This window comes from Athene cunicularia (genome assembly GCF_003259725.1).
Source record: "Athene cunicularia isolate RWA chromosome 12 unlocalized genomic scaffold, athCun1 chr12_part1, whole genome shotgun sequence".
NCBI lineage: Eukaryota > Metazoa > Chordata > Aves > Strigiformes > Strigidae > Athene > Athene cunicularia.
In genome coordinates, this window is record NW_020799116.1 from 18,147,400 (window position 1) to 18,175,219 (window position 27,820).

Consider the following 27,820-nt stretch of genomic DNA (forward strand, 5'->3'; position numbering starts at 1 on the left):
AAGAGACAGCCCCCATATAGGGAACATAGTTCCACTCTCATAGAACAAGTTAATTCTGAAGGTACCATACATTTTTGTAGCGTATGTGCTATCTGTTTAGCAGTTACTAGAAAAGCTACTAAAGATAGAATGTGATGTTCAATACGTGACATTTCAGAGTCAACATTTTATCTTTGCAATGGCAAAGAAACAGCTTATATACTCATTATTTTGGTCTCTTTTATGAAAATTTAAAGCAAAAATTCAAAAAATTGTGTGACACTGAAGAGCTTGTAAGGAAGAGCATTTCTCTGAAGGTAAGAAGCTCTCATTCTGGTTTGCTTTCAAACTGTTGTGAGCCATTATATTGGGAAACTTTTGTCTTGGCTTTCCAGTGCAAGACAGTTTCATGGGGTGGTGGTGTGATGAGAAACTACTTAATAAGACCTACACAAATCCGTTTGTCCAGGAATCATAAAAGTTTCTCAACCAAAACTGTACAAAACCAACTTCAGTGCTCTCAGGTGCTTATTTGATGAGGCTGAAGCATATTTCCTCCTCTCAACACAGACATGAGGAACAGTAAAGATGACTTGTGAAAACCTTCCATAGAAGATGAAGTGAAAACCTTCCATAATTTGCTATTAGCTGTTAGTAGGAAGGTACTATACATGTGTGCTCTAAGTACTAAAATAACTGTACTTAGTTATTGATCAAAATAATTTAAAAATAGATACAATCTTCTTGAAATTCTTTTCATAGCTGTTATTAGGAATTGCAGATGGTAGTGGATGAAGTCTAAATACTAAACAGATCATTAAGTCATGCAATCATACTTTATCTGGCAAGTTAAGATTTATTTGTTAATGCTCTTATTAGATCTTATACTTTGCAACAACTTCCTATTTACCTTGTGTTTTATAGAAAATTACTTACCAATACCTTTTTGGTAACCAATCCAGAGAGGCAGTGGAAACTCCCTTTCAAGACGTTTATACATCCATGTTTTGGAAAGGAAATCACTCCATCTGATATCTGCAGTGTTCACATCAAACATAAATACATTTTAACGTAATAATCCTCAAAATTATAGACCTCCCTTGTATCACTACCCATGTATTGCTAGACACTGATTGATTTTTGCTCATCACTGCAGTGCTATAAATGTTTTCTCTAGTTAAATTAGCAGTTACCATTCTTAGAGCAGAGAAGATGGTTAGTGTGTTAGAGGGATGTTTGTATTAACTTCCATTCTTCACATTGCTAAAACCCTTAGTTAATAGCTGAAAGCTCGGAGACAGCTCACATTCCTTCCTATGCACATACCGTTTTGGTTTTTCTCTGACATTCCTTTCCATACAGAATGGTATGGTAGCTGTGTTTCTAAAATACTAAAAAAGGCTTATTCTGAAACTGGTAATTTAGTTGTTCCCTAATTTTTTAAAAAAATTTTTTTTTAATTACCTTTAATTAAAAAAGGTATTGCTACCATTAGTATCTTTGATAAGATACTGGGGTTGTTTAGTCTGGAGAAGAGGAGGCTGAGGGGAGACCTCATCGCCCTCTACAGCTACCTGAGAGGAGGGTGCAGAGAGTTGGGGATGAGCCTTTAACCAAGTAACAAGTGATAGGACAAGAAGTAATGGCCTCAAATTGCACCGGGGAAGGTTTAGACTGGATATTAGAAAGCATTTTTTTCCAGAAGGGGTTCTTGGGCATTGGAATGGGCTGCCCAGGGAGGTGGTGGAGTCCCCATCCCTGGAGGGGTTTAAGAGTGAGGTCGACATAGCACTGAGGGATCTGGTGGAGTTGGGAACTGTCAGTGTTTAGGGTAATGGTTGGACTGGATGATCTTCAAGGTCTTTTCCAACCTAGACGATTCTGTGATTTGAGCTATAGGTGCTACCTTTTGTTTGGAAATCTCCAAGCACTTTGCAATAGTGACTAATTCTTTCTTTGGCTTGTTTTGCAAACTAAAGATGTTGGTTTTCAACCCTTCCTTCTAAGTGGCAAACATTCTGCCATCTTTAGAAAAAACTGCTTTTCTCTGTTTCGAAGTTAGGTAGCAGTATTGAGAAGTAAGCATGTTATTGCTCCTTTATCAGATTTATCTGAGAAAAATTTTCATGGAATAAACTGGTATTAAAACTTGCTCCATCGTAGGCTATGCTGAGACCTTTCATTTGTATATTCTTTTTGCAGACTGGGACCTGGGCAGTTAACTTAGGGCTATATATGAAAAGCCTTCACAGTCTTAGAGGTGGTTTTCTTTCTAGACCCTGTAAAACAGGGACTGCAGAGCCCTGACTTTGACCTGTCAAAGAACTTTTTTGTCTTTTGTCCTGTGACTTGAAAATAAGCTTGTGCTGGAAGTTACAAGTTTTTCTTCTGATGCGTGGAACATGAGAACAGGGTGCTGACCCCCATTTTTATTTCAGAATATAGTTTTCTTTCTGCCCCTCCATCTCTCGTTGTAGTATTGAAACTAGGTTATAATTCTGTAAAGCAGCTTTAGTTTTAATGGGTGGGAGTTGCAATGCATTTAATGGTTTGCTTGATCTTTGTTTATTCAAGTGTAGTTAATGACCTTATCGAGTAAGAAAATCCAGGATCACAGAGGTGGTTTGCTGTACTGCTGAGTGTCTTGCGTGGTGTTAGCAGCTGTAGAGGCTTTGGAAGGATCTTTGTGTCTTGGTTTTGATTTCTGAATTGCTGTTTTGCCTGGCTTTAGGTTCCTGGAGAAAGGGTTAGTGAACTCTTTCCTTAAAATGCTATTTGATGTATCAGAAGGTGAGTAATTTGCATGCAAACTTTTGATATCTCAAGTATCTGACTTTTGAGAGAGGAACATGAACCAGAGCACTGCATATATTTTGAATATTTTTCTCTGTGTGTTGAGTGTTGGGGAAGCATGAGATTTTAGAATTTTTCTGAGTTATCTGTGAAAAATAATAGAGGAAATAATAGATTTTTATCACAGTCTACATATTGTATGGGTCTAAATAAAGATTTAGAACAAGTTTCTCAATGGATAGGTATGTTGGAGAAGGATTGTCACATTATTGTTAAATAATGATGAGGGCTGCAAAGCCAGAACTGAGCCTTATCACTCTAAATGGGGAAGTTGGTATGATTTAATTATTTAACTGAGAAAATACTATTTCTAGAAATTTGGCAGTTGTGGTAGTTTATTCAGTGGCACCTAGTATTTGTTTTAATCTGCATCTAGAGCTATGATTGCATGAATTTAATAAAAATATTTTCTGGTTTAATTTTCTTCAAGAAAATCAAACATTTGCAGATGTCCTAATTTCATAAACGCAAAGTTGGCAGTGTATTTGGTTGGTAAGGTAGCTAATATGTAGAGCAGAGAAGATTTGATATAGCTTATATGTTCACAAGAAATTTGACTTTAGATGCTGTATTTTTAAAGGTTGGTTTTACTGTGCGTTTGTAATTTAAAACAGAAAAGATAAAACCTATTTTCCAGTTTATTCCCTGTTTTACCACAGTGAATGCTATATCGGCTATCTGTGCAGACGTGTTAACCAAAACACTGAATTTTTTTTAAAAAAAGTATTCTGTACGGCTGAGCACAGACCGTGTTAGCGCAGCAGCTCTGCAGATGGTATGAGCACTGCAAAGACTGTAGTGTAGACATGGGATTTATTTCTCCTGGACTGAAAGGCAGCGCTTGTTAAAAAGCACTTGTGTTCTGGTTTAGCACTTTTGTGAAAGACCATTGAATTCATTAATGCCTATGAAAGAGGAGTTCAGTAGAAACGTCTTAAAAGTAGCTGCAGTGGTCCACCTCAGGACTCTGCTAAGCGTCAGGCAGAAAGTAGGTGCTGGCTCAGTGGCCAAGGCAGGACTTCATTCATTCATTCATTTAGAGGAGCAGGCAAGAAGTCTGTGTCCTGTGCGTGTCCCAGTCTCTGCACAGAGCAGAGCATGACATACTTGTAGTTTTTCTGACAGTAGAAACACATACATGATTACATGTAGTATACATACCTTTTTATAAAGGTGCTTCTAAGAGTTTGCAACACCCGTTTTGATCACTTGTGCTAAAGCTTGTATTATAACTGCTTTGGGCTGAGATACATAATTTGGTATTATGTGCCTGCTTTGGGAGGAAATAGTATCGGTTTGTACCATAGCAAATTGTTGGTATTGCTACTTAAATGTTAGCAGTGTAAAATCCACAAGTACTGAGAATGGTGGAGATGGTTAAAAAGGAGAGAGAAATACATAACAATACTAAAACTCTGCCTGTAAATGAAATGTTGTGATTATCCCCAAACCAGAATTATTTCACATAGTAAGTTCGCATCACAGAAAATGTAGACTTTGGGGAAATTTGTGTTTCTATAAATATTTGTGGGTGGGGGTTTTTTGGTTTTTTTTTGAACAGATGATTTGTAAAGCAGTCCTCTCCCAGGCCAGGTTAAAGAGCAGTTTTCCTCTGAGACGGTTGGTATCAGGAAAGTCTCCTCTGTGAGCAACAAGCTTCCCTTTTTAATGATTGCTTTGTGAGATTAAATTTTTCTTGACCTGAAGGCACACTTAACTTTCAAAGCCAAGTGCAAGGCAGTAGAACAGCAGAACACTGAATAGAAATATTAGTAGGTTTTATAGTTTATTATGACGTTTCAGGCAAATCTCAACTTGAGCAGCCAGTTAGCTCAGAAGATGTTTTGCCTGTCCCTGTTTGAAGTGAAGTCCTGGTTTTCAGTTTCTGATAGTAGCACTGTTATCTTTCATCTGTTCATAAACAGAACTGTGAAATCAGTAAGTTAAAATAAAAAAAAATGATCTCTGAAGACTGTAAATATTTTTCTATTCTTTCTTTTAAAAAATCTAGTAGGGTTATTGTGGAGGCTATTTTCTTTTGTCCTTGAACTTTTGAGGTTCAGTTGAGACAATCTGACATCTCACCTTGAGGTTTATTACAGGTCAGCAGAGTGCTAGCAATATTGTTTTAGCAAATGTTTTCCAGACTGTGGGCTGCATGTTATGTTAGTGACTCTAAGGACTGTGAAATATGCAGAAGAACTGGCACTGAAATGAAATAGTGTATATAATGGTATGTTTACAGCGCTTCTGGAGAACTGCACTGTTGATTCACGGGCATGCTTAATGGTTTCTTAATGAATATATGGCACGGAGGAGTTCTGGGTGCTTTTGTCAGATCAGCTGCAAGTTTTGAGAAGGGACCTTGAAATATATGAATGATCTGTCAGTGATAAATATTAACCACAGTTCTCAATAGGGGAAATAGATTATGTTTAATGGTGTGTGCTGGGTCCAAAATGATTAATTTCAGGTCCAGGCCACAAAGGTCACCTGGATTCTACTTGCTGATTCAGCTGGTTTGTACATGACTGTTTCTGACCGTGTGCCTGCCCAGGACAAGTGTTTGATCTGTGGAAATCCTGGCTTGCTTGGAGGGGGAAGCAAAGGCTTTCCCTTTGTGCTCCTTCCTTCCCCCCCATCTCCACCCTGCATCCATACAGTTGTTGGGAAAGTTACTTCCTTACAATTGTTAATTCTTTCTGCATCTTTGAAATAAAGCCTTTATTCCCTAGTTGAGGCTACGGTTGGCTGAAGGTCTTAAAACTTTTCTGGAGTAATACACATCGACCGTAATATACCCATTAAAGATAACTTGTGAAACGCCCATAGTAAATTGAAATGAACTGCACAATTTCAGAGTCATTTCAGCTTCAGGCACACTTGATTTGTAGCTGCTGTCCAAACCTCTCAGCTTCTTCTGAAGCGTTCAAAAGTGTTTTCAGCTATACTTTGATATATTGGTTGGTTTTGGCAAAGGCATTTAATAAGGTGGCCAGTTGTGAAGACACTGTGTTCTCACATGCAGATTTTTGAAATTTTGCTGTGTTCAATGATTTTTTGCTGTTAAAGTATATTTAAGTGGCTTTTTTCTCCTTTTTTTTTTTCCTTTCTTTGTACAAACTAAGTGATTATCTTATTACCTTCAAAAAATAGATGCCAGTCTCACATATTAAGTTGGGTATCAGTGTTGCAGACAGTGAGGAAACACCAATTTCCCGTATCCTGATCAAGTTCTATCAGAGGCTTTTCCAGACAGTATCAACAATGCTAAATTGCTACAAGTATTTCAGTATGAGGAGAAGCTGTGTCCTGTTCATCTGGTGAATCCTGTTAGTTCCTCACTAAACAGTTGGTTTGCTTGTCTTACAGACTTTAGAGATTGACTTTTGTCCCTTATTTTGTTCCATCACACGTTGCCTCCTCAGAGTACACACTTATAAAGCAACATGCCTTTCTCTGCTTTGTTGCTGTTGTGGTTTAAATCACCCTTATGAAGACATCCTTTTCATGCAGCAAACAATATCAAGTATTACTGACTCTCAACAATGTTGTTTTCTTTGCACACACATTTCAGAGTGTGGTTTCCCTGAAGCATTTGAGGAACAGTGGGTGAGGTCTGTGTATTTGCTCAGCAGGATTAAACAAAGAGATAGTACTGTTTGCAGACTTCGACAAGCTGAAGTGCAGCAGCTGATGGGAGTTTTTGTTGGGTGAACTCAGTAGCCTGTTTGAACAGCAGAAATGAATCCTGTTCATGGAGGGGAGGAGGTAATGCAGTGGTGTACGCAGTGCCAGGGTGTCAGAGTGTATCTTGTGAGCTTTATTCAGGGGGAGGCAGGATGGGTTTTTGTCTGAACCAGATGGCCACTTTCTCAGAAAAGTGTATTAATACCTAGTGGCAAAACCCAGGGACATTTTTTTGATGTTTGTTTTCAGTACTGTGCTTAATCTTTCCTTAATCTCTCTTTTCTTTTCTGACGGTACATGCTGCGGCAGCCGGGCTGCTGTTGGCTGTGACTGATAAATTAATTCAGGACACTTGAAGTAGTATCAAATGATAGACTGTGTTCCTGGTTCAGTGGTCTGTTGGAGTAGCAGTGGTGTCAGGCAGCTAATAAAATTACAAAAACCAAGCACAGCTGTCAACAAGAAAAACAGAGCTCCTGGGTAACTTTTTAGTAAACTCGTGCATTGCAGTTAGTGTGACTTCGTAAAGGAAACAAATCTGTTTCTATCAGTATAAAAAGCAAAGCTCCCACTGATACTGATAAAAGGCAGCAGTGCAATGGAGCAAATAAAAACCAATTGTATTGACAACGGGGAAGATGCTCTTCTGACTTTTTCCTTACTATGTTGTTGTGGAAAACTCCCACCCTGCAAAAGGCAATCTCCTGTTACCCTAAACTGTGCAGCACTAAGGAGGGACCCACAAGCTGCTGGCCAGAGCTGATGCACTTAGCAGTCGATCAGCTCCTCGTTGCTGATTCAAGCCTTTCTGTTTTCCTCCTGGATGGGATTGTCCCTCTGTTGACCAGAAAGGTGTCCTAGGGTTAAGTTACCGGTTACCCAGTCTCTCTCAATACACGGTCGTGGGGTTACCCCTGTTACAAACACCTATTATCTTCAAAATGTTTAAGTAAGACTATATATAGTCTGAAAGAGAGACACAAAATACTCATTTTTGTAAGAGAAACTTGGAAGCTTCCTTGGAATTTAGTGGAAATAACTATAACTTGAAATGAAGGACCTGTACGAGCTGCTTGGACTCAGAGCCTGAGAATTTTGTTTGTTTGTTTTATTTCTTCGCTAATACTATTGTAATTTCTATGCAATATAGTATTAGATGTTACATACATGCTACAGTGTGTACTATTATTACTATAGTATTATGTAGTGTTATATACTATAGTAGAGAGCCTAACCCCATGGGAGCTAGGAGAGGAGAGGAATGAGACTGAGACACGTTGACAGATACAGCATCAGTGTTATGAGACAGCATAATGGAAGTGTCTAATTGAAAATCTCGTTTGTTCTCGCTGCTTAATGATCCTGGAGGCTAGAAGAAACCCATCTTGCAGTTGTATGGTTTGGTGGTGACTCAGGAGGTCCTGCAGCACTTCACCTGCACTTTTGCTGTAGTCCTGGTTCAGGAGGGCATGCAGAGCAGCAGCATGAAAAGGCTTTTGCTGAAGAAGACCCTTCTGATTCCAATGAAATGTTTATTTCTCTTTCATGGAAATCACATAACGTATGGGAGATCATATTTTTTTCAAGAAACAATTGCAGTTGTCATTTCTTTAGCAGAACTGTACTCCATTCCTGCTTCTGCTTCTCAGCTCATTTGCTGCTTCTGAATGAGCAGGAGAGGAAAGTGCTTGCAAGCAGGGACACTGAGACACCTTAGGAACCAGTGCGTGCATGTGTTCCACCCTTGACTGAAAGTCTTCTGAATGCAAGTGTAAAATAAATAGAAACAAAAGTTTGAAACAGAAAAACAAAACAAACCTTTTGGAAAAGCAAATATTAATCTTTGTAATACCCTTAATTATTAAGTGTATCTTCTTGTCTCCCCTTTAGACTGCAAACAGTCATTGAGGGAAGAGGAGGGGACAGTGACTATAAACAGGAGAGGAGCAATCAAGCAAGCCAAAATCCACTACATAAAAAATCATGAATTTATTGCTACCTTCTTTGGACAACCTACATTTTGCTCTGTCTGCAAAGACTTTGTATGGTAAGAAGGAAACACTAAGCTTCCCCAGCCCCCAAGGGCCAAATAACTGCACAACTTGCTTCAGGTATATTGAAATCTGAAGAATTATAGTTATCTTTTTCACATTAAAGAATAGAACTTGAACCTTTTTGCCACTGAAACAGTTGACAAAAAAATCCATCAGCATCAGGTGAGATCTGGCCCATAATCAACAGCAGCTCTTTCACAAGAGAATGAAATGGATGGATATGAGAAAATAATGCTCAAACTTTGAGATGTGAGGTGGCTGATAGCAGAGTAAAGACCCACAGAAAGCAAGAAACTGGATCCCTTTCATAGTAAGGTCATTTTTGTAGTAAATCAGATCAGGAGGATTTCCCATGTGAATGAAACCTTGTCTTTTCTGGGTTTCCATCCTAATTTGCTGGTCTATCAAAACACGTTACCTTATCTTCCAAGCCTTGCTTTCCCGAGACAGAGGATTCTGAATAGCAGAATTTAGACCTGTTTATTAACTGGAATAAATAAGCCCTAACTGGAATAAATAAGCCCATAAACAAAGAATTGATTGGTTGACATGGTAAAACTAAAATAAAAAAACCCCACCTTTTATTCCAGCAAATCTATGTTTTTGATTTTGTTTATCATTTGTTTTTCAGGGGACTCAACAAGCAGGGATACAAATGTAGGCGTAAGTTGAGTTTTACCTTTTTCTTGTACTGCTTTCCACATGAGTCTGTAGATCTGTTACTGTTGAAAAGTCATCTGTAAATATGCGTGGCACAGTGTATCATCACCATATGTTAGTAGTAGATGTTAAACATCTGTTTTGCATGGTAACCTAAGGCTGTCTAATTATGATTCCTACCTGTGTTTTTTATCATCAAGATTTACAGTTAGCTATTTTTTTTCCTAAGTGTGTAATGCTGTTGATAAGTTGCACTTATTTATTTTTGTGAAAACTTTTCTAAAATTAATTACAACTATTGAGGGATTTTACAGCAGAATGGAAAAGCACTTCTGACGTAGCATAGATTTTTGTGCATTATTCCAAGCAGGAAGGGAGATAGCAAAGGGTAATGCTCAAAAACATAATATTGTCCTCCTGTTATCAGATGTTGGTGGCATTGCCTAATGGAGGCAGATTTAGTTTAGAAATGGAGTTTATGGTAAAAGAAAAAAATGGGGGGGAATCAGCTTAAAGATCATCTTGATAGAAAAGAAAGGGGTTGGTGTATGTAGTATGATGGAAAGAAATGTACTTTTCACATTATGCTATGAAATGTGAACACCTCGTCCCATGTATTTATATCTGATTAAATCCTTTTTTTTTTTTTTCTTGTGCATATCTTGAAGAATGCAATGCTGCTATTCATAAGAAATGTATTGATAAAATCATTGGGAGGTGTACTGGTACTGCAGCCAACAGCAGGGACACAATGGTAAGAGCTGGAACAATATATTTAGAGTGTAGTTATGTAATTAAACACTCCTGAACTAACAAAAATTTCTATAGAAGCAGCCAAGTCCATTTGGGAGGTGGTTTGCTCTACAACCCAACTTACAGTCTTCTCTTGAAGACTACCTAATGTGTAGTGGATGAAACTTTTCAAGCAAGAAAAGTAGTTAAAAGCCCTGCAGGGGGGTGGGCAGATTCTTTCACTGCTAGATGAGGGATGTTAAGGCTGGTGTATTGAAGGTAACATTGTTGTAGCTGTGCAATATCCAAGCAGTTGTCTGTAAGAAACAGGTTGTGTTTTGGGTAGAGTGCCTCACCCCTCTCACTGCCCTCAGTTTCAGAAGGAACGCTTCAACATTGACATGCCCCATCGCTTCAAAGTTTACAACTACATGAGTCCTACCTTCTGCGACCACTGCGGCAGCCTGCTCTGGGGGCTGGTCAAACAAGGACTCAAATGTGAAGGTACAGAGGGGGAGGGAGGGCAGCTGGGGCATCTCCGTGCTTTTCCAGTGTTCTGTCCCCCACTAGAGATTGCCTGTTGCTACACACTGTGCATTTCTGTGTGTTATATAGAATGGGATTCATCTCATCCACATGTGGTTGAAAAAGCTTTTGTACTAGAGAGAGACAAACAGGCACTTATGTAACACCTCAGCCAAGGCGAGCTCCTAATGTAGTCAGAAAACATGCTGCAGAGGTGTAATCTTGAATATAAAAAAAATTACTGCTTTGGGAATAGGTGAAATTTGGTGAATCTGACTCAAGGTAGCGCCTAAAAGTGTATTGAAGGTGTTTACTGCAAATACCGTTTTTATAATTCTCCCACAGGAAGGGAAGATAATCTTTATTGTAACAGATTTTGAGAATATAGTAATGATGATTGGAGGTTTTTCCGTTTGAACAATTTTTGTGGCCTTCATTGAGTGAATAAAATTGCAGTTTTAGTCTTTAACAGTGATAGATCCATGTCCAGTCTGGTCATAATAACAAGGTTTCTGAATTGCACAGAGAAACGGCCCTTTTCATTGCAATGTCAGGCAGTATTTTCTTGATGCTTGTATAACTGTCCCTACCTTTCTTTCAGAATGTGGGATGAATGTGCATCATAAATGCCAGAAGAAGGTGGCAAACTTATGTGGAATAAACCAGAAGTTGCTAGCTGAAGCTTTAAATCAAGTTAGCCAGGTATGCTTTATTGCCACTTTTCGGGTAATTAATTAGTTGTTCTCAGAGCGTTTTATACTTCATCTTTTTTGTATTACTCCTATGGAGTTTGGAATGGAGGAAATGCAAACAGCTTTCTCTTTTTAATTTGACCAGTAAAAAGACTAACAAAGATGTCGATAGCCGAAAGTTGAAATTGGGTGGGGTAGGGTGTGTGAAATCCTACCTCACAGAGAACTTTTAAAAAGGTGATTGGTTTCCTGAATTCCAACTTCATTCTTCTGTGATGCCAAGGTTATTCTCTCCCTTTCTGTTTAATTGTATAAACAGTGGTATCATAATGCTAGTCTGTATATTCTTATAAATAATAAGAAAAAATATATCAGATATTCTCAGTTTTTATTAATCTGATATATAAACTCCTCTGGAATTAGCACTCGCCCTATAGTTTACACTGTTCATCTCCTGCTGCAGCATAACTGTCTCTTGTGGTTAACTTCTGACTTGCAAATAAAGATTGAGACACAAGGTCTGAAATTAAAACAGGAAAATGTCACAAAAGCCAACAGTATTTCCTCTGAGCTGAGTGTTCCTAAGCTTTCACAGGATATTTACTTTGAAAACAGTGAGAGCTCTTGTGCCAGCTCTTTCATGACACAGAAAAGCTTGATCTTTTCATTAGTAATCTCTGGGATCTTCCATATAAAAAAATTTGTTGCCATGTGCTAAAGATGTTACACACAGATACGACTTCAGCATGTCCACTGTGAGAGTGATTCCCATCTCCTCTTTCAGATGAACATATGTCCAAGGGGACATTTTACAACAGCTTAAATTCTTCCCACTGTGGATTCAAACCGTTATAGATAATTTTGCAACGAACAATAACAACATAGACTGTTCAGGAATTTCAATTACTATTTTCTTGCCGTGAAGGAAGTAAAGCAATTGGCTGATCTGAAGCTGTAAAGAATGTGGTTAAACAGTCTGTGAACCAGACTTCTTGAGAAAAGATATGTACTAGGAGTTAATAATTAAAAAGAAAAGTTTGTACTGCCATCGTGTTACATTTAACAGCTATTGTTATAAGTATTTCTTAAAATAATAGCACAAATATAATTATAAGTGCTTCCCTCCTCAGAAATCTACACGAAGGTCTGATTCTGGATCTGTAGAAAGTGTTGGTATTTATCAAGATTTTGATAAGAAACCTAGAGCTCCAGGAGGAGATACAACAGGTGAGAAAAGCTGCAATGTTTTAATTTAGTCATTTACCTACCAGCCTACACAAGCTAACGATTTAAGTAGTTATTCATTCTTGCCTTATGATAGAAAATTTATTTTTAATATGCACTGTTTAAAAAAAAAAAAAAATCCTTTTTACCTTCTCCTGGACACACAAAATGCTTATATAACTTTTGACAAATACTTTTTAGTCCATGAGCATACCCACCTTTCTGCAGAATGCTTGCTTTACTGCAGCTCAGTTCCCCATGATGGAGCTGGAGGATGCCTTGCTAACCAGACACGCGCATACAGCACGCTTCCCATGCACATTGTTAATTATCTTGATTTGTTCACAAACCAATAGAAACCAATGACGAGTGCTAGCTATTTGAGATTGAATAGTTCAGGTAGTACCTGGAATCCTATCTCCACAAGTTCAGAGTAAGGTTTTGTTTTGGTTTTCTTTACTATTGCTAAAGCAATAGTATTGTATGTAGCATTGCATAAGCCTTATTTTCATAACTGCTAAGCTATGATGATTTATGCAAAAATAAATGCAACAGAAGTAGTCACTTTTTACCAGATGGAAATCACCAGGCTCAGTAAGAGATAAAGGGTAGTTTTGGAGTGGTACAGGGTTTTATATATTCATCCATACATGGAACTAATTATGTTGAAATGCCCAGTAAGAAAATTATTTTCATACTACTTATCATACTTGTTCTGGTTTGCCAGAACAGAGGGGGGGAAAAAAAACCCAAAAATCTTACAGAGGTAGTTTAGTGTAATACTAAATCAGGGTGCAGCCACTGTAATTCGTCCCTGGGTTATCACAGGTGCTGGGCAGCTTGTGGGGCATACATGATATTATCTCCTGATTGTCATCAGTATCTTATTAGTGACCCAGCAGATCTATACAGTGGAGGTAAAACAGGAAAAAAGTACAGTTATTAATTTTAGGGATATAATCAGGATTAACTTGTATGATCATGCTTCTTAGCCAGCATTGGACATAAATTGGATCTTTTTATGGCCTCTCTGCTTAGGCTGAGGGACTAGCCTATTCTGCTAACAGAAGAAAAACAGCTTGTAAAGTATCTTTTTCTCTAAATAATGCTCTGTGTCTTAGTTGTAGGGGAAAGTTAGGGCCTTTGATTTTTATATTGCCTACGTATTGCCTAAACCCAGCATCAGAAACAATCACAGATTCAATTAAAATCCAACACTATCAAGTATGCTCATGTAACTTAAACTTTGTTATAAACTACAGGAGTTGACCCTTACATTTAGGTTCTCCAGTATTCCAGCAGCAGACGCATTGAAATAGCATGTCAGTACCCAGTTCTTAGCAGGGGATCTGAGTCATGCAGTATTGTACTTTAAACTCACTGTTTCAATTAGCAGATAGCAGCGAGTACGATAAACTCTGGGAGGGAAGCACAGCCAAGACAGCGTCGCGAATTGCAAGCAGGAGAAAATTCAACATAGACAGCTTTGTCTTCCATAAAGTACTAGGGAAAGGAAGTTTTGGAAAGGTATGTGACAAACTTATAGAGCTTAAGGTGACTGCCTTGCTTGATCTCTGCAATGTGATGGGCTATTTCCATTAGCCAGACAGGTCTTGCAGTTGTTTGGGTAGATAATGTTTTAACAGAACTGAATATAGTCATCTTTGTCAAAAACACTAGAAATTCATTGCCTGAATCTTGTCTAAACTCAAAAGAGATTCGTAATGTACAAGTTTTTTCTGTTACTTAGTATCGAGGCAGAGGAATTGCCCTTTAAGCACCACAGAGCAGAAGGATATTTTATGTTCATACACCGTATGGAAACAGCCTCATAATGCTCCAGTGCAATGGCAGGGGGAGATGGGAGAGCAGCATGACCTCCACAGATTCTGTCTGCTGTGGAACTACCGCTCTAATGAGGGAACAGGCTTTACATATCTTCTGTTTATAACACTCACAAGACATTGACAGAAAAACTGCCCTGGAAGCTGCTGTGCCTGTTATGTGGTCCTTGAGCCCCATCTCCTCATCTCTATGCCCAGCAACTTCACCTTGCCAAACCTCACTCATCTTTTCCATTTAAATGTTTTTTAATTGTCATTGCACCTGCTATAAAAACACCTTTGGCTTTCCCTCATTGATACAGTCAGCAACAGTCTTGCCTACATGTGCTGTCATCTCATCTTTTATTTTTTTGTAGGTTCTGCTTGCTGAGCTGAAAGGGAAGAATGAATTCTTTGCTATCAAAGCTCTGAAAAAAGATGTGGTGCTAATTGATGATGATGTGGAATGTACCATGGTGGAAAAGCGGGTCCTTGCACTTGCATGGGAAAATCCATTTCTCACACATCTTTACTGCACATTTCAGACAAAGGTAAGAAAAAGCCCAATGGCAACACCAGCCCAACAGATACAGCCTTTTAATGAATGCTGTTACCAGCAGGCAAGTGAAAGTAACTAGTGATGCAAGAATTAAATTTTGTTTTCTTGTGCTCTGTGCAGTAGTTCATGGGCCTTGTAGAAACTAAATATGACCCCCACATACGTTGATGAGACCAGCAGAACATCTATACAGTCTGAAATAAGAGGCAGTTTAACTCCTTGATCTTAACTTTACCCTCAGTGAAGGAAAAAAAGATGACAGTCACAGGTAGAAGTCAGTATGTCTATTTAAATGTATGGGGTTTTAGGTATAGAAACCTGCAGACTGCAAGATCAGCTATTAAGCTTTACAAGACCAGGCTACTCTAATCTGTAGGAACTTCATACATTCTTAGGGGTGCATGAAATAGAGAAATACTTCAGGAGAGGAGGAAAGTGGATGCTTGGTCCCCCGTAGGCCCATTGATATATCATATGTGCTTGCAATAGCATCCGTAATTTTTCCATTCTTTGGTTATTTGCAAACAGGATCATCTGTTCTTTGTTATGGAGTTCCTGAATGGGGGAGACCTGATGTTCCATATACAAGACAAGGGGCGTTTTGACCTTTACAGAGCAACGTAAGTCCACAACCTTTCAGTTCTATCACTGAATGATTTTCATCTCTGGTTTTACTGCTTCTAGTTCTGCAGTACTTACATGCAGTCTTCCACTCACGTTTCAGTGGCTGATGACTGAAAAGGTATTTCAAGGCACTGGCTTAATACAATGAAGAAGCTCACTTAATGATGTGTGGTGTTAGGTTTTCTTAATTTATGCAGTAAGTGTGATGTTTTACTTTATGGAATGCTTGTACCTAGAGATGCTAAGTAATCTGCAACATGAGCCAGCAATGAAAAGCAAAAGGTACAGCTTCTGTGTCCCTTAGGACAGTATTTGGATGGAAAAATTGGAAAACAACATGAGAAAACAATCCCAACACTTATATTAATTACTAGTATTGCTAAGTTGACATGAGAGTACAGAAGGATAATCTGCACATTCCACATAATAAAATGGATAAGCACTTTGTTCAGCAAGTGTAATTGTGTCAGTTACCTATGGCTTAAAGATCACTGGAGCTGAAGACTTACAAGCTGCAAAAATGTTATTTTACCTATCATAATTTTTTAGTTTTAGGTCAGTTTCTACCTCTCTTACCCAAAAGCATGAGGGTTTTAATTGTATCGTTGAACAGATGCTCACAAAACCTTTAAAGTAACAGTGCAGGGTAGTGGATCTACCTGTAAGCACCAGAGCTGGTGTATAACCAGACTGGACAATTACTTGTGTTACTGTGAGCTGTGCTGAGGAAACTGAGGGGATGGGATCAGATCAAGGGGTCTGGTCTAACAAGAGGCTTTATAGGTCAGGGCAAGCTCCCTTCCCACTCTCCCCAGCAAAAGTCTGGCCAAAGCCCCTCCAGCTTACCTGCATTCCAGCAAATATCTGTGCAGCTGGCAGCCTCTCCTGCCATCCTCCAGACCTATTTCTGAATTTGGGGTCAATATTCATTCTGCTCTACAGAAGTGAAAATAGTTTTCTGTTTGTTCAATTAAAAAATAATTTTAAAAAGCTTTTAATACACTTCCGGGGTGAAGGGAAGCATTCTCTTACCGTTTTCCTTCATGTCCTCTGGATTATCACTTCCTTTTTTGAGGAGAATGCCCCTGAAGCAGTGTTACTTTTCAGTCTGTCTGCTGCAGCGGGGCAGGGGGAGATAGGGGAGGTCCATTTTTAACTTAGCTGCTAGGGCCGGGTCCTTCCTAAAGCAAGCCTGCCGGTACTGAGCTCCCGGGAGCTGTCTGTGGAAAGGCATGTGCATATCGCTAAAAACATACAGGGATAGTTTAAGAGAGTAGAAAAGGGACAGTGTCCCCTAATGGAAGTGGAAGGAAGTATTAAGACAAGTTGCTGTCGTGTCCCCTCTACTGTTGGGCATTAGATACTGCAGATGTGTGCTGAAGGGATTAACTGGCACATCACAGCACCCAGCTATATAAACACAGGTATATTAGTATTGAAAGTAGTGTACGATACTTCTCACTCCATGAAGAGGGACTCTTTTGGCCAGCTGCATTGACTGTGTTTTAACTGAGCAAGATTGATTAAAAGATGTTTTGGTCTTTTCAGGTTTTATGGGGCTGAAATTTTATGTGGGCTACAGTTTCTTCACAGCAAAGGCATTATTTATAGGTGAGTACCAACTAACTCCAGTGTGGGACCTGTGAGTTGTCTTAGCATTTCATGCATCTCTGAATTACTGATTGATGGAACAAGTAAAAGCTGCCTGTCAGAGATCTGATGTTATTCCAAGGCTATTAACATGCCTGAGATGAGTCTATATCTGTGTGTCTTTTCCTTGGCAACCAGAATGACGGAATGTTATTTACGTTACACAAAAGTGGTTTTGTTTCAGTTATTTTTAAACACTCCTTCAAATCATGAGTCTATTTAGTTTGGAGGCAAGGGAGAGGGTCCTTGAGGCTATTGATTCCTACTGACCTTGTGAAAAGCACTGAGGTGAAAGTTGTCTGCCTTCGCCTTCTCTGTGAAACCGCAGCACTCATGCTTCTGCCTCACCAGCTTGAAATATCAGGGGCCAGATCCCCATCAGCTGCTTCGTATTGTAAATACCCATGCTACAAGCAATCAGAAAGGGTTTTTTTAAAGTAGTTTTCCTCTCAATTTCCTTTCTTCAGCCTTTTCACCCCACTCCCAGCTCTAAAGCACTGTTTGGTAACCGCTTGCTCAGGCAGCTCTTACCTCTGTAACAAACAGGTATGAAGGGTAACAGCTGCATGCTTAGGAGCAAGTTACACAAGGTAACTTAGGTAAATGTGCCCCAGACATCAGGTATTGTCCATTTTCCTTCATAGAAACAGGAATTATCTGTTGGAGCACCCATCCTTTAAAGCAATTTTCTGAAGTTAGAGACCCCTATTTCACACAGAGTGTTTGTAAAGAGGATGAACATTACAGGAAACCTCCTTGGTGAAGAAGGATGATTTTAAAAGCCTATCTGCCCCTCAAAGAAGACAGCATAACCCAGGATGGTACTTATTGTACCCAACTGTATTCTCACTGCCCTCTGCAGATCCAGGAGAGGATCAAACTCCAGGATATTTTGTCATCAGCACAAAATCCTTCCATCCCAGATTTTCTAGAGCATTTTTAGGCTTGTTGTTAAATTTCCCTACATTATATTAGAATACTCCTGGAGGGAGATTTCAGAGTATGAAGTATTTTCAGAGAAAGGGTACCATTTTCCAACAAGACACCAGCAAAACCAAAGGTACTTCCCCCCCCTCATCTCATACAGGATGATTACCAGTATAATCACAGAATCTGACTGGAGCAATTCAGGTAGGAAATGCATCTAAGTGCACATCCATACAAAAGACATCAAAACTTGTTGTAGCTAGGCAAGTATAGTGCCCAAAGCTACCGTGAGTATTCCCCATCTCAAATATATTCAATTTACTCAGGTGAACAGCAGCTGATGTCCAAACATGGAAGGATTTATGGTGTGTTGCATTAGATCAGGGACTCTTGGTTCAAGCCACAGCTCACATCTGAGCAGTGCAAGGAGCCAATACTGGAAACTTTAGCTACCAAGGAGAAAAGACTGCCCTGTTCTCATGTAAAATTATCTGCTCTGTTCAAGTCTGTCTTGGTAAGTAGAAGGGCTGTTCAGTTTCTGTTCAGCCTGCCCTCCTTGGTATGTGCTTTTGCAGCCAGATGGACAAAAAATGCAACACAGTCAAAGGGAGGGAATGTAGCTTTTGGAAACTGTTGTTAAAAACCTCTTACTTGATTGAATAGTGTTATTTTGAAAAAGAGACATGAATAGGGCACTTCAGAGACCATGGCCGCAACCCATGAACCCCCTTGTGCTGTAACTAGGAACAAGTCACAGGTACTATTAAAAGTTGGGCAGGCTTCAAACATTCATGGTCCTGCCAAATGCTCTAAGGATCCAACAGTCCTTCTTTTGAGCTACGGAGCTGGTGTAGCACCGTGTCAGCTGGTGGGGCATTAACTTGTGCCTCCTTCCAGGAGCAACAGCACTGGATGTGCTTTTTGGATCAGAAAGCAAATGTTGAGGATTATAAGGTCACACACTATATACGCCTCAGCCTCTTATTTACTCTGACAAGAGAGAATTCTTCCCTTCTCCCTACTGCCTTCGAAGTACAATTTTGTATGTATTGTGTTGATGATTATTTTCTTGAAAAGCCTCTTTGTATGATGTACAGTAGGTATTTATCAGTGACAAAACTGCATGTATCCACATACAAAAATGACTTGCTTGTACATAACTTTTTTTCCAAACACTTTTTGCAGAGACCTAAAACTGGACAATGTGATGCTTGATAAAGAAGGCCACATCAAAATAGCTGATTTTGGAATGTGCAAAGAAAACGTTGTTGGGGAGAACAAAGCGAGCACTTTCTGTGGGACCCCAGACTACATTGCTCCTGAGGTCAGTATGTCACTGCCACGTACACAGGGATGGATTTAATACACTGATGTTAGAATGTCCATTGTGATTAATCATCTCTTTGTAGAGCAATAGTTCAGAAATGTAAAAGGCTAATGAGCACAGAAGAAACACACACTAAATCCTGAGTTCTCTATAGAAGGAACTTGAGACTTGTAAATACGACTTGTAAATACTCTATAGCTACTCATTCTAACATTCAGATTTTGAACAGCTAGTTTTCCCTTACGCCTTTATAACTAGCATACGCATAGAGCTCCTGCAAAATGAATCTTTGTGTGCTTCAGATGGTGAAGAGACCTGTGCCCGTGCAAACGACCAAAATTTAAAGCAAAACCAGCTTCTAAAGGGAATCTCACTAAGTCAAATTCCCTGTGTTCATAGTTGGGTTTTTTACATGATTTTCAAAGTAGTTCAAATGAGATAGCTGTTAAAACTACAAATGGTGTCAGTCTGTCTGGCAGCAATCTACTTTTCATTGCTACTTGCTTCTCCCTTCATCTTGAAAAGAAATTAGATGTTTTCCAAGTATACAGTTATCTAAAGTTAATGGAGAAAATTTCTGAATGAGAGAGCAAAGACCTGTCCACTGAGCTGTCCACGTTTCTACCAACAGCAGCCAAGGATGAAACTACAGATGTGCAGTGTCAAATATTATTCAAATACCTGGATTTTTTTTCTCTCTCTAAATACCCCGTTATTAAAGATTCTCCGTTAAAATCCTTCCTCTGGTCTTTGGTATATATTGCTGCCTTTTACTAATTACTTGTGTTTCTTCCTCTGCACTTCCGTGGAACAAGATCCTGCAAGGTTTGCGGTACACATTCTCTGTGGACTGGTGGTCATTCGGGGTCCTGCTGTATGAGATGCTTATTGGTCAATCCCCTTTCCATGGGGATGATGAAGATGAATTGTTTGAGTCAATCCGAGCGGACATCCCTCACTACCCACGCTGGATTACCAAGGAATCGAAAGATATATTAGAGAAGGTAGGGCTGGTGATCAGTGAGTGGGTCACAGTGCTGTGTTTGCCTGGGGAGGGACAAATCTAGGCTTTCAGAAGGAGCTGCTGTTTATCAGCAAGCAAATTACTTTTACAAAGGGGAAGCCAGGTCTGATTCATTACTGATGGTCTGTTTGCACCTTATGTTCTTTTAGCAGTATACCCCTTATTCTTCCACTGCCACCTACCTTTTGGGCAGGCATAAGGCTTTACTGGGTGTCTTCTCTTGCAGCTATTTGAAAGGGATCCAACAAGACGACTTGGGGTCACTGGGAATATCAGGGACCATCCTTTCTTCAAAACCATCAACTGGATGGCGCTAGAGAAGAGGGAGGTGGACCCTCCTTTCAGGCCAAAAGTGGTATGTGGGCTCTTCGCTTTGTAGTAGCACATTCAGCCTAGGGCTAACGGGTGATTCCTCTAACTTGCTCAAACTATCCTACTGCAATTTTATCTTCACATTTTATAAATGAGATACATAACTGTCTCAAACCCCATTGTTCTTGGATGGTGCAGTTATAAAAATATGCACTACAGTCCTCTGCCCTGAAATCTTTCTACTAAGACTTGTTTTCCTATACTCTTTCAAGGAAAATCAACTAATAGTTCTGATATCCATTCTTCTCAGTGTTAGAACTGTTGATACTTTCTTGCACTTTTCTGTGATGTCATGTGGGAGAATGACCAGTAACTTGAGGCTATGCAGTTGGTAACTACCTGCAGGCATTCTGTACAAGCATTATGTCTGTGGTGTTTCAAACTCATCCAAGAGTCCCAAGTGGGCAAAAAGATGCATTCTCTGTAGTACTGAACTTAGAATTGTTTGCTGTGTACATGCCTAATGTCACTTGAAAAAACATCTAAAGAACAGACCGTGTGTTACTCACACTCTGCATCACTGTGGGATGCTGCTGCTTCATCTCACTTGGTTAAAAATCCAAACCATTTTTATTCCATGCAGTACTGGTACAGGTAAAATGATCTGGAGGTAACACAGTCTCTTTAAAATGTACTTACGTACTCGGTGGAGGAGTTTATCCTGTTTGAGAACGGAAGGCTTCATGTTGCATGTTCTCACAGAAATGCACTTTGAAGTGTAGGATCTTACAAACAGTAGCCTTGGGAGGTTCAGAGGGCAAAGCATGGTCTTTAATAATGGGAATTTTTATGAAACATACACAAATATTTTATCCAGACACAAAGCAGCTGCAACAGGGCATCAGCAAGTACAGACAGTAAAAAGCTTTCAGGAATTTACAAGTTTTGGTTAAGGGCAAGAAATGTCAGACTGAAATGTAAGTGAAGAGCTACATTGCTTTTGTCAACAGAGAATCGTTGGGTAAACCTATGAAACATTCTGGCAAATCCAGGTTATTCTTCTCCAGAGTGACCTGGTGCTGTTTGCTTATTGTTGTTAGTGGAAAACAATTGCCCAGTTATAATCTTAAGTGTTGTTACAGTAGGCAAAAAAAAAAAAAATGATTTTCTTTCTGTAAAGGGTCGGCGAGAGGAGGGAGGGAGCTCAGTAACAACTTCTTAACCTTTGGTATTTAAACAATTTGTTCTGAAGAAGTGAAAAAGTTTGTCTCAAACTATCTTCCCTCTCTTTAACACAGAAGTCAGCAAGCGACTACAACAACTTCGACAGAGAATTTCTGAGTGAGAAGCCAAAATTGTCTTACAGTGACAAAAACCTGATTGAGTCCATGGATCAGTCTGCGTTTGATGGATTTTCTTTTATTAACCCCAAATTTGAACAGATTTTAGACAAATAAGTCTCTGAACAGAGTTGGACTTTAAAGCAGGGTTAAACTTTATAAACCAAAACCTCCCCGTGCTAAGTGTTATGTATTCTGATGATGACATCAATACTTAAGAATAATAATACACAGTAGTGTGATTATGTCCAACTGCTGATTTATCAGCAGTTTTTATGCATGGTCAGGTTTAAGGTATGTGAATCATGTGCATTATTTTCTCTATTTGGGAAAATGTAAATTCTGTTTGGTACTTGAATGTAGTTATGTGTTATATATATATACATATATATGCTGTATATTTTGCTCAAGAGAAGACACTGGGGAACAGATGTCTTCTTTTTAAAAAAGTGTTTGAGCCCTTGGTTCTTTTATTTGTCTTCAATTAAAAGAAAGTTACATTGAACTACTCACTACTTTTTTCTAAAGCCTGTGTCTCTGCCAGAGCAGTCAGTGCCAAGCAGAGTCAGGCCTCACTGATCATGCAAAATACTTATTCCCAGGCAGTATAAGCATAAGACAGTGAGGCCCAAGTATCCTACGAATATGAATTTCTGCTGTTAAACGCCACTTCCTTTTAATAGAAATATGCAACATGGTCACAGCAGCTTACCAGGAGAAAACTGACAGGTAAGGGTGGTGTAAAGCCTTAGTACCTTGTGCCTGGTCTGCCAGAGCAGAAACATCTTGCTTTCTTCCAGTTTTAGTTGCTTGGTCTTAATATGGCAGCTGTGGCTCCTTCTACTTGCTGTAGAAAGGGCACAAAACTAGATCCTGCTTTGCTGCAATACCTACTTCTGAATTTAGATTTTTAACCATTAACAAGAAACTAATGTAATTACTACAAAGCTCTTTCCAAAACACTTCTCCTTGCAGTCAGCTCTAAAGTACAGAGTGAAGCAAGGCCTCTTGCTTCTCTAAAGCTTTTTGTATCTTTTAACACTATTGCAAATTATTTCATTTTCTCAACCACTGAGAAGGCAGAAAAAGTGTCCTGGTGACTATCATTTTGTCCCAGTTACACAATGCTCCAGAGCTCTTAAGAGCACCCTGTAGCTGCTGGGTAGTTTCAGACTGTTAATCCTGAAAGCAGGACAAAGCTGCTCACTCCCCAGTAAGACTTCATAGACTCAGAAAAATAAAGTGCTGCCTTTGTTTTTCTTCTGATGAAGAGCTTTAGCTTATTGTTATAATTCAGGCAGAGCCCGTGAGACTTGGATGTCATCTAAGTGCACAGTAGCTGGAGGCTGGAATAGTCAGCCCACAGTTGGCATTTTCAAACAGGGGCTTTGCCTAGTTACCACCGCACGCACACAAACTCCAGTCAGAGGGGGAGATGCACACCGTGCTGCAAGTTGCTGCCAGGGAGAGCAGCAAACTTCTTTCTATCCACTTCCAGGAACCTGCTCAGTCCTTTCTGCTTTGCTATTTTTCAGCAGGTTATTCTGCTTTCCAAGCAGACAGGTGTTGCCAGCAGTTGGGCACATGGACAACCAGAACCTGTCATGGATTACAGCGAGCAGGAGCAGTTGCTTGTGGGAGCATTTGCTCACTACACTTCCTTGCTTTGCTCTGGAGCAAGGGCTGCCTGACATGTGCAGCAGGGACCCTGCTCTTCACCCAGCAACGTTATCAGCTGCCCTTTGCCTGGCCGACCTGGAGCCCCTCTGTTGCCACAAGCTTGGCTTCCACCAGCCTGACTGTACTCATGGCCCCTGGGTCAAGACATCTCCTTTCCTCTGTGGAGCAACTACACTCTTTCTCCTCAGCATGCCACAGGTAACAGGTTAACTGCACCACCTGCACAGGGAGCTGCCCTGCCACAGGTGCTGGCTTCTTACAGCCACCAGCAGGTGAAGGTCCCCAGGTCACACACCTTCAAGCACCTCGGTGGCTGGCTGGCATACAGCAAATGGCTGGTTTTGCTCCAGCATCACCATCTGGGCCACCCTCCTACCAGGAAGATGGAGATAAAGAACTTTGTCCAGAAAGCAGCCTGAAAGCTCTAAATCAAATATTACCTCCCCCCAAATATAAAATATACTGTAAAGAAAACACTTCTTCCACCTAGCAGGGAAGGTACAAGTGGCTACCACCCAATAGTATACAAGGATCAAGACATGAAAATTTGAGTATACAATTTAAAACCACAAAGTAGTACTTAATTTTGTCCTTATCCTTCAGAATGACAAGTACCCCTGCAATTTCACTGCCATCTACTTAACCTATACATGCTCGTTTGTACTAGAAGGCAGCATTTAGCCGTTGGTTTTCAGCTTTCTCCAAAAAGCAGCAGCCTGTGGAAGACAATGTAAGAACAGCGATGACCAGGCAAAATTAATAAAGTCTTACCTTTCTTCTCTGTTGCATGCAGATCTTGACTTGTATTTGTTTAACCAATTCTTCTAGCTTCTTCCTCAGTTACTGAGTTTGTTACTTAAATTATTTGTCAAAGTAGAACAACCAATGCGGATAAATTAACTTAATTCTTATGCCTGTGTATAAACTTTCTTAACCAAGCTACAGTTCCCACACTTCCAAAAGCTGTGGGAAGCTGCTGCCCTGCAGGAACACTCACCTGGCACTTCAGCTGCTGTAAACAGTCATGGAAAGAAACACACATCAGCACTCGCTGTAACATTTGATCTTTATTACTTGGATCAAAGGTCAAATGATTACATTTGTCTGAAAGATTACAACGAAGGCCAACAATTTAAGAAAAGACAGTTTAATCCCGTTTGAGAGAGACCGCATCTGAGCTAGCAAGTGCATTAACAGTCAGAAGGCAGTAGAATAAACATGGGGACAAATATACAGGGTCAGGACATGGGTTTTCACCTCCCCTGTCAGTGACAGTTCTGTCAGGAGCAGGGGACATACGCAGCTTTCAGACAGTGACAATACTCTTCAATTCTTAACAGTGCCTTTCTGGAAAGGTGGTTGTGCCCTGGGGAGAACTGATCACTTGCTTCAAAGCTACATTCATTGTCTACACTTGTTCTCACCAGCTAGAAAGGGTCGGATGCAGTCAGTGATTTAATACCTTCCTAAAGTAGAACAGACAACTTCATTTTTATTTTTTTTTCTTTTCAAGTATCAGCATGACAGTTTATTTACACTTGTATACAATCTTTTTACTGAACACCCAACTTAGTAAAACACTTATCACAGTATATTCAAAAGCAGGCTATAAAAATACCTACTATACATAAAACATTAAGCCTCAAGGAATTTTACAGCACCTCTATAAAAGTTGGGAGGGGTAAAACGAAGAAAGGAGAGAGGGGAGACACCTCAAGCCGTGCTTGCCAGTGAAGAGAAGCAGCCCTTGGGCTCAGCTCTCACTAGGGGAAACCTTTCCTTCCACCACAGTTCTTCAATGTGAGAAGTACCACAGTGTGCCGGTGAAACCCTGCTTTTCTAATACAGTCTCCTGGGATTTGCCCTCTCTAACTACAGATCAACTCCGACTTTCTCAATTTAAAAACTGCTTAACAACTCCTGGTCTCGGATGGTGGAGGTCTGCCTGGAGCACAGCCCAGCCTTCCCACGCTGAACACACATCAAATCGGGAGGGGAAATTACTTCTACATTTCTGCCACGAAGGCGGCTTTCTTAACTACGCATCAATAAATTAACTTCTCTGAGCAGCGCTGTGTGGTCTCTCTCCTCACACAATAGCTATGGACACAGCTCAATTAACACAGATCTGAAATGGGTGTTACTGAACACAAGGATCGCACACACAAAGCTTTAGACAGCAGCGCTTGAAGCAAGTGTTTCTGGTTGTTCCGCACCCTACACATTCCTCGTCTGCAACGGAACCCAGCGATACAGTATGGCTTACTTCCAGAGCTGAATATATTGCTGAAGTTAGCTTATTAAAACAAATCACGACAGCAGCACATTATTTTATAAACCCTGCACAAACAAAAGACAATTTAGCCCTTGCCTGCAAAACTACGTTACTAGGGCCCAGTATTTCACACAGGAATTGAGAAAAAGAAAAAAAAAAACCAGCAAAACAACCCCAACAACATACATGATAAAAGCTCAATTAATTGAAGAGAAGTCCTTAGAAAAAACAACACAGTCCATCTACCAAAGGATAGTTTTCCTCATTTCAGAACTAAAAGCCAGCAGCAGTGCTGGCAGCTCACTTCAGCTGGTAGCACACATACATAATACACATTGATTTAGTACAGTTAGAGGTTGTGGCCTCAACAGACATAGAAAATTCCATTTTCAGCACTGGAGTTTCTCAAGGCATGAAAGAGCAGTAAAGAATTAGGATGGTGAAAGATGCTTAAAAACAACACAAAAAAACCCAAGGCAGGTGTGCCAGTGTTAAAAATAATTTCAGAATTTACCTGGTGTTTTTCTTGCATGAGCTGTTAGAATGGTTAAACTCCACCTAACCTTTCTGTACTGTTTCCTGATGTACGTATTAAATGTGGCTATAAAAGAGAAACATATACTTTCATGTTGAAATTCATTCCAAAAATCGCCTAAAAAAAAAAAACCAAAACAAACCCATACAAATCACAGCACTAATAAGAAAAGCAGCTTCTCCAGCCCTTGACAGGGCTCCCTTCCTGTTTCAGAAAAGCTACCATTCCCTCCTGTAACTGCAGCAGAAAGGTGTGTCTCAATTCCTTAGCCAGGCTACCAGCTATACTCCACTCATGTCCCCCACTTAACACTGTCTTCCCCTGCCCTCCAAAATACAGCTGGTGCCTGGAAAATGTTAAAATCTTGCTAAGCCAGCAGAATCTTTCAGGTAGTGAATCTAACTTTAAGGCTTTTATTTTCCAAAGGGAAAGTCTCCCCATTTAAGTAAAATTTAAGTGTGGCTGACAAACCAAAGCTCAATCTAAAGCTCAGAAAAGCTAATCAGAGCTGACAGGCTTTCCCATTTAAAGCAGTTTTGCAACATGAAGCCTCCAATGCTCAAAATGTAGAATTTCATCTATGTTAAATATGCCATCTAAAATATCTCCACGTAATTCTAGGCAATCATTCACAGTGAAAATAAGAGGAACTCTTAGAAAACCAGTTAAAAAAGAAAGCAAAATCTAGTTAAAATCTGACAGTAAAATTGACACGGGCAATTAACCATCTTGCAGTATCCACAGATGAACAATAAAAACCACTGAAACTGCACAAATTTACATACAAAAAAATCTAAAACCAACACTACTCTGCTTCCCATAAAATCTTTTTACTGATACCTTTCGGGACTGGGAGTTATCCACAACTACAGGTGTTCTCCAAAGAAGCTGAATCACATTCGAAATGTCTTAAAGTGAAGGGGAGGCGCGTTCGTTCCAACTCGCTCGGTGCTCAGCGACACCTTCTCCGTTCTCCTGGACCTGAGCTGCTACTTAACGCTCTTATGCTGGAGGAAGGGCTGGTGCCCTGGGAACTGGAGCTATAGGTGGTTAGGTACTGTCCTCAAAGCTTCTTCTCGCGATCGATCCACACCTACATTCTGAAAATGTAAAGACAAAAAAGATTTTGAAACAAGAGTCTCAGTTGTAGTTTTACTTAACACATGGCTATTACACAAGGCAAAAGATGAGCAAGTTCTAATGCTTATTTCCTCAATGTTTTGTAAAACACAAGGAAAGGTCCCAGCCCATGAGCAGAAGTCAGAAGCCAGGCTTCAACCTCATCCCAGCCACTCTGCGCTTCACAGAGCCCACATCCCTCAGGTACCTAAAGCA

At 39.9% G+C, this 27,820-nt stretch overlaps 2 protein-coding genes across 6 annotated transcripts in view; one reads left to right on the forward strand and one right to left on the reverse strand.

Annotated features, from left to right (window-relative positions):
* Nucleotides 1–22,483, forward strand: part of PRKCD (protein kinase C delta) — a 30,295-nt gene extending 7,812 nt beyond the window's left edge. The window contains exons 4-17 of one of the 2 annotated variants that reach the window (XM_026857239.1): nt 8,413–8,569; nt 9,208–9,239; nt 9,905–9,990; nt 10,343–10,472; nt 11,095–11,195; nt 12,316–12,412; nt 13,803–13,936; nt 14,610–14,783; nt 15,320–15,411; nt 16,964–17,026; nt 19,178–19,316; nt 20,135–20,323; nt 20,570–20,698; nt 21,954–22,483. In XM_026857239.1, coding sequence (XP_026713040.1) covers nt 8,413–8,569; nt 9,208–9,239; nt 9,905–9,990; nt 10,343–10,472; nt 11,095–11,195; nt 12,316–12,412; nt 13,803–13,936; nt 14,610–14,783; nt 15,320–15,411; nt 16,964–17,026; nt 19,178–19,316; nt 20,135–20,323; nt 20,570–20,698; nt 21,954–22,112 — 1,682 coding nt within the window. In that variant the 3' untranslated portion in view covers nt 22,113–22,483. The remainder of the gene's footprint in view (nt 1–8,412; nt 8,570–9,207; nt 9,240–9,904; nt 9,991–10,342; nt 10,473–11,094; nt 11,196–12,315; nt 12,413–13,802; nt 13,937–14,609; nt 14,784–15,319; nt 15,412–16,963; nt 17,027–19,177; nt 19,317–20,134; nt 20,324–20,569; nt 20,699–21,953) is intronic. The other variant, XM_026857240.1, reaches the window with a different exon arrangement.
* Nucleotides 22,484–24,727: 2,244 nt separating this feature from the next.
* The window catches only part of PFKFB4 (6-phosphofructo-2-kinase/fructose-2,6-biphosphatase 4), a 46,883-nt gene continuing 43,790 nt past the window's right edge, over nt 24,728–27,820 (reverse strand). For 3 of the 4 annotated variants that reach the window (XM_026857241.1, XM_026857242.1, XM_026857243.1), the window contains one exon: nt 24,728–27,585. In XM_026857241.1, the coding sequence (XP_026713042.1) occupies nt 27,526–27,585 (60 nt within the window). In that variant the 3' untranslated portion in view covers nt 24,728–27,525. The remainder of the gene's footprint in view (nt 27,586–27,820) is intronic. The other variant, XR_003399270.1, reaches the window with a different exon arrangement.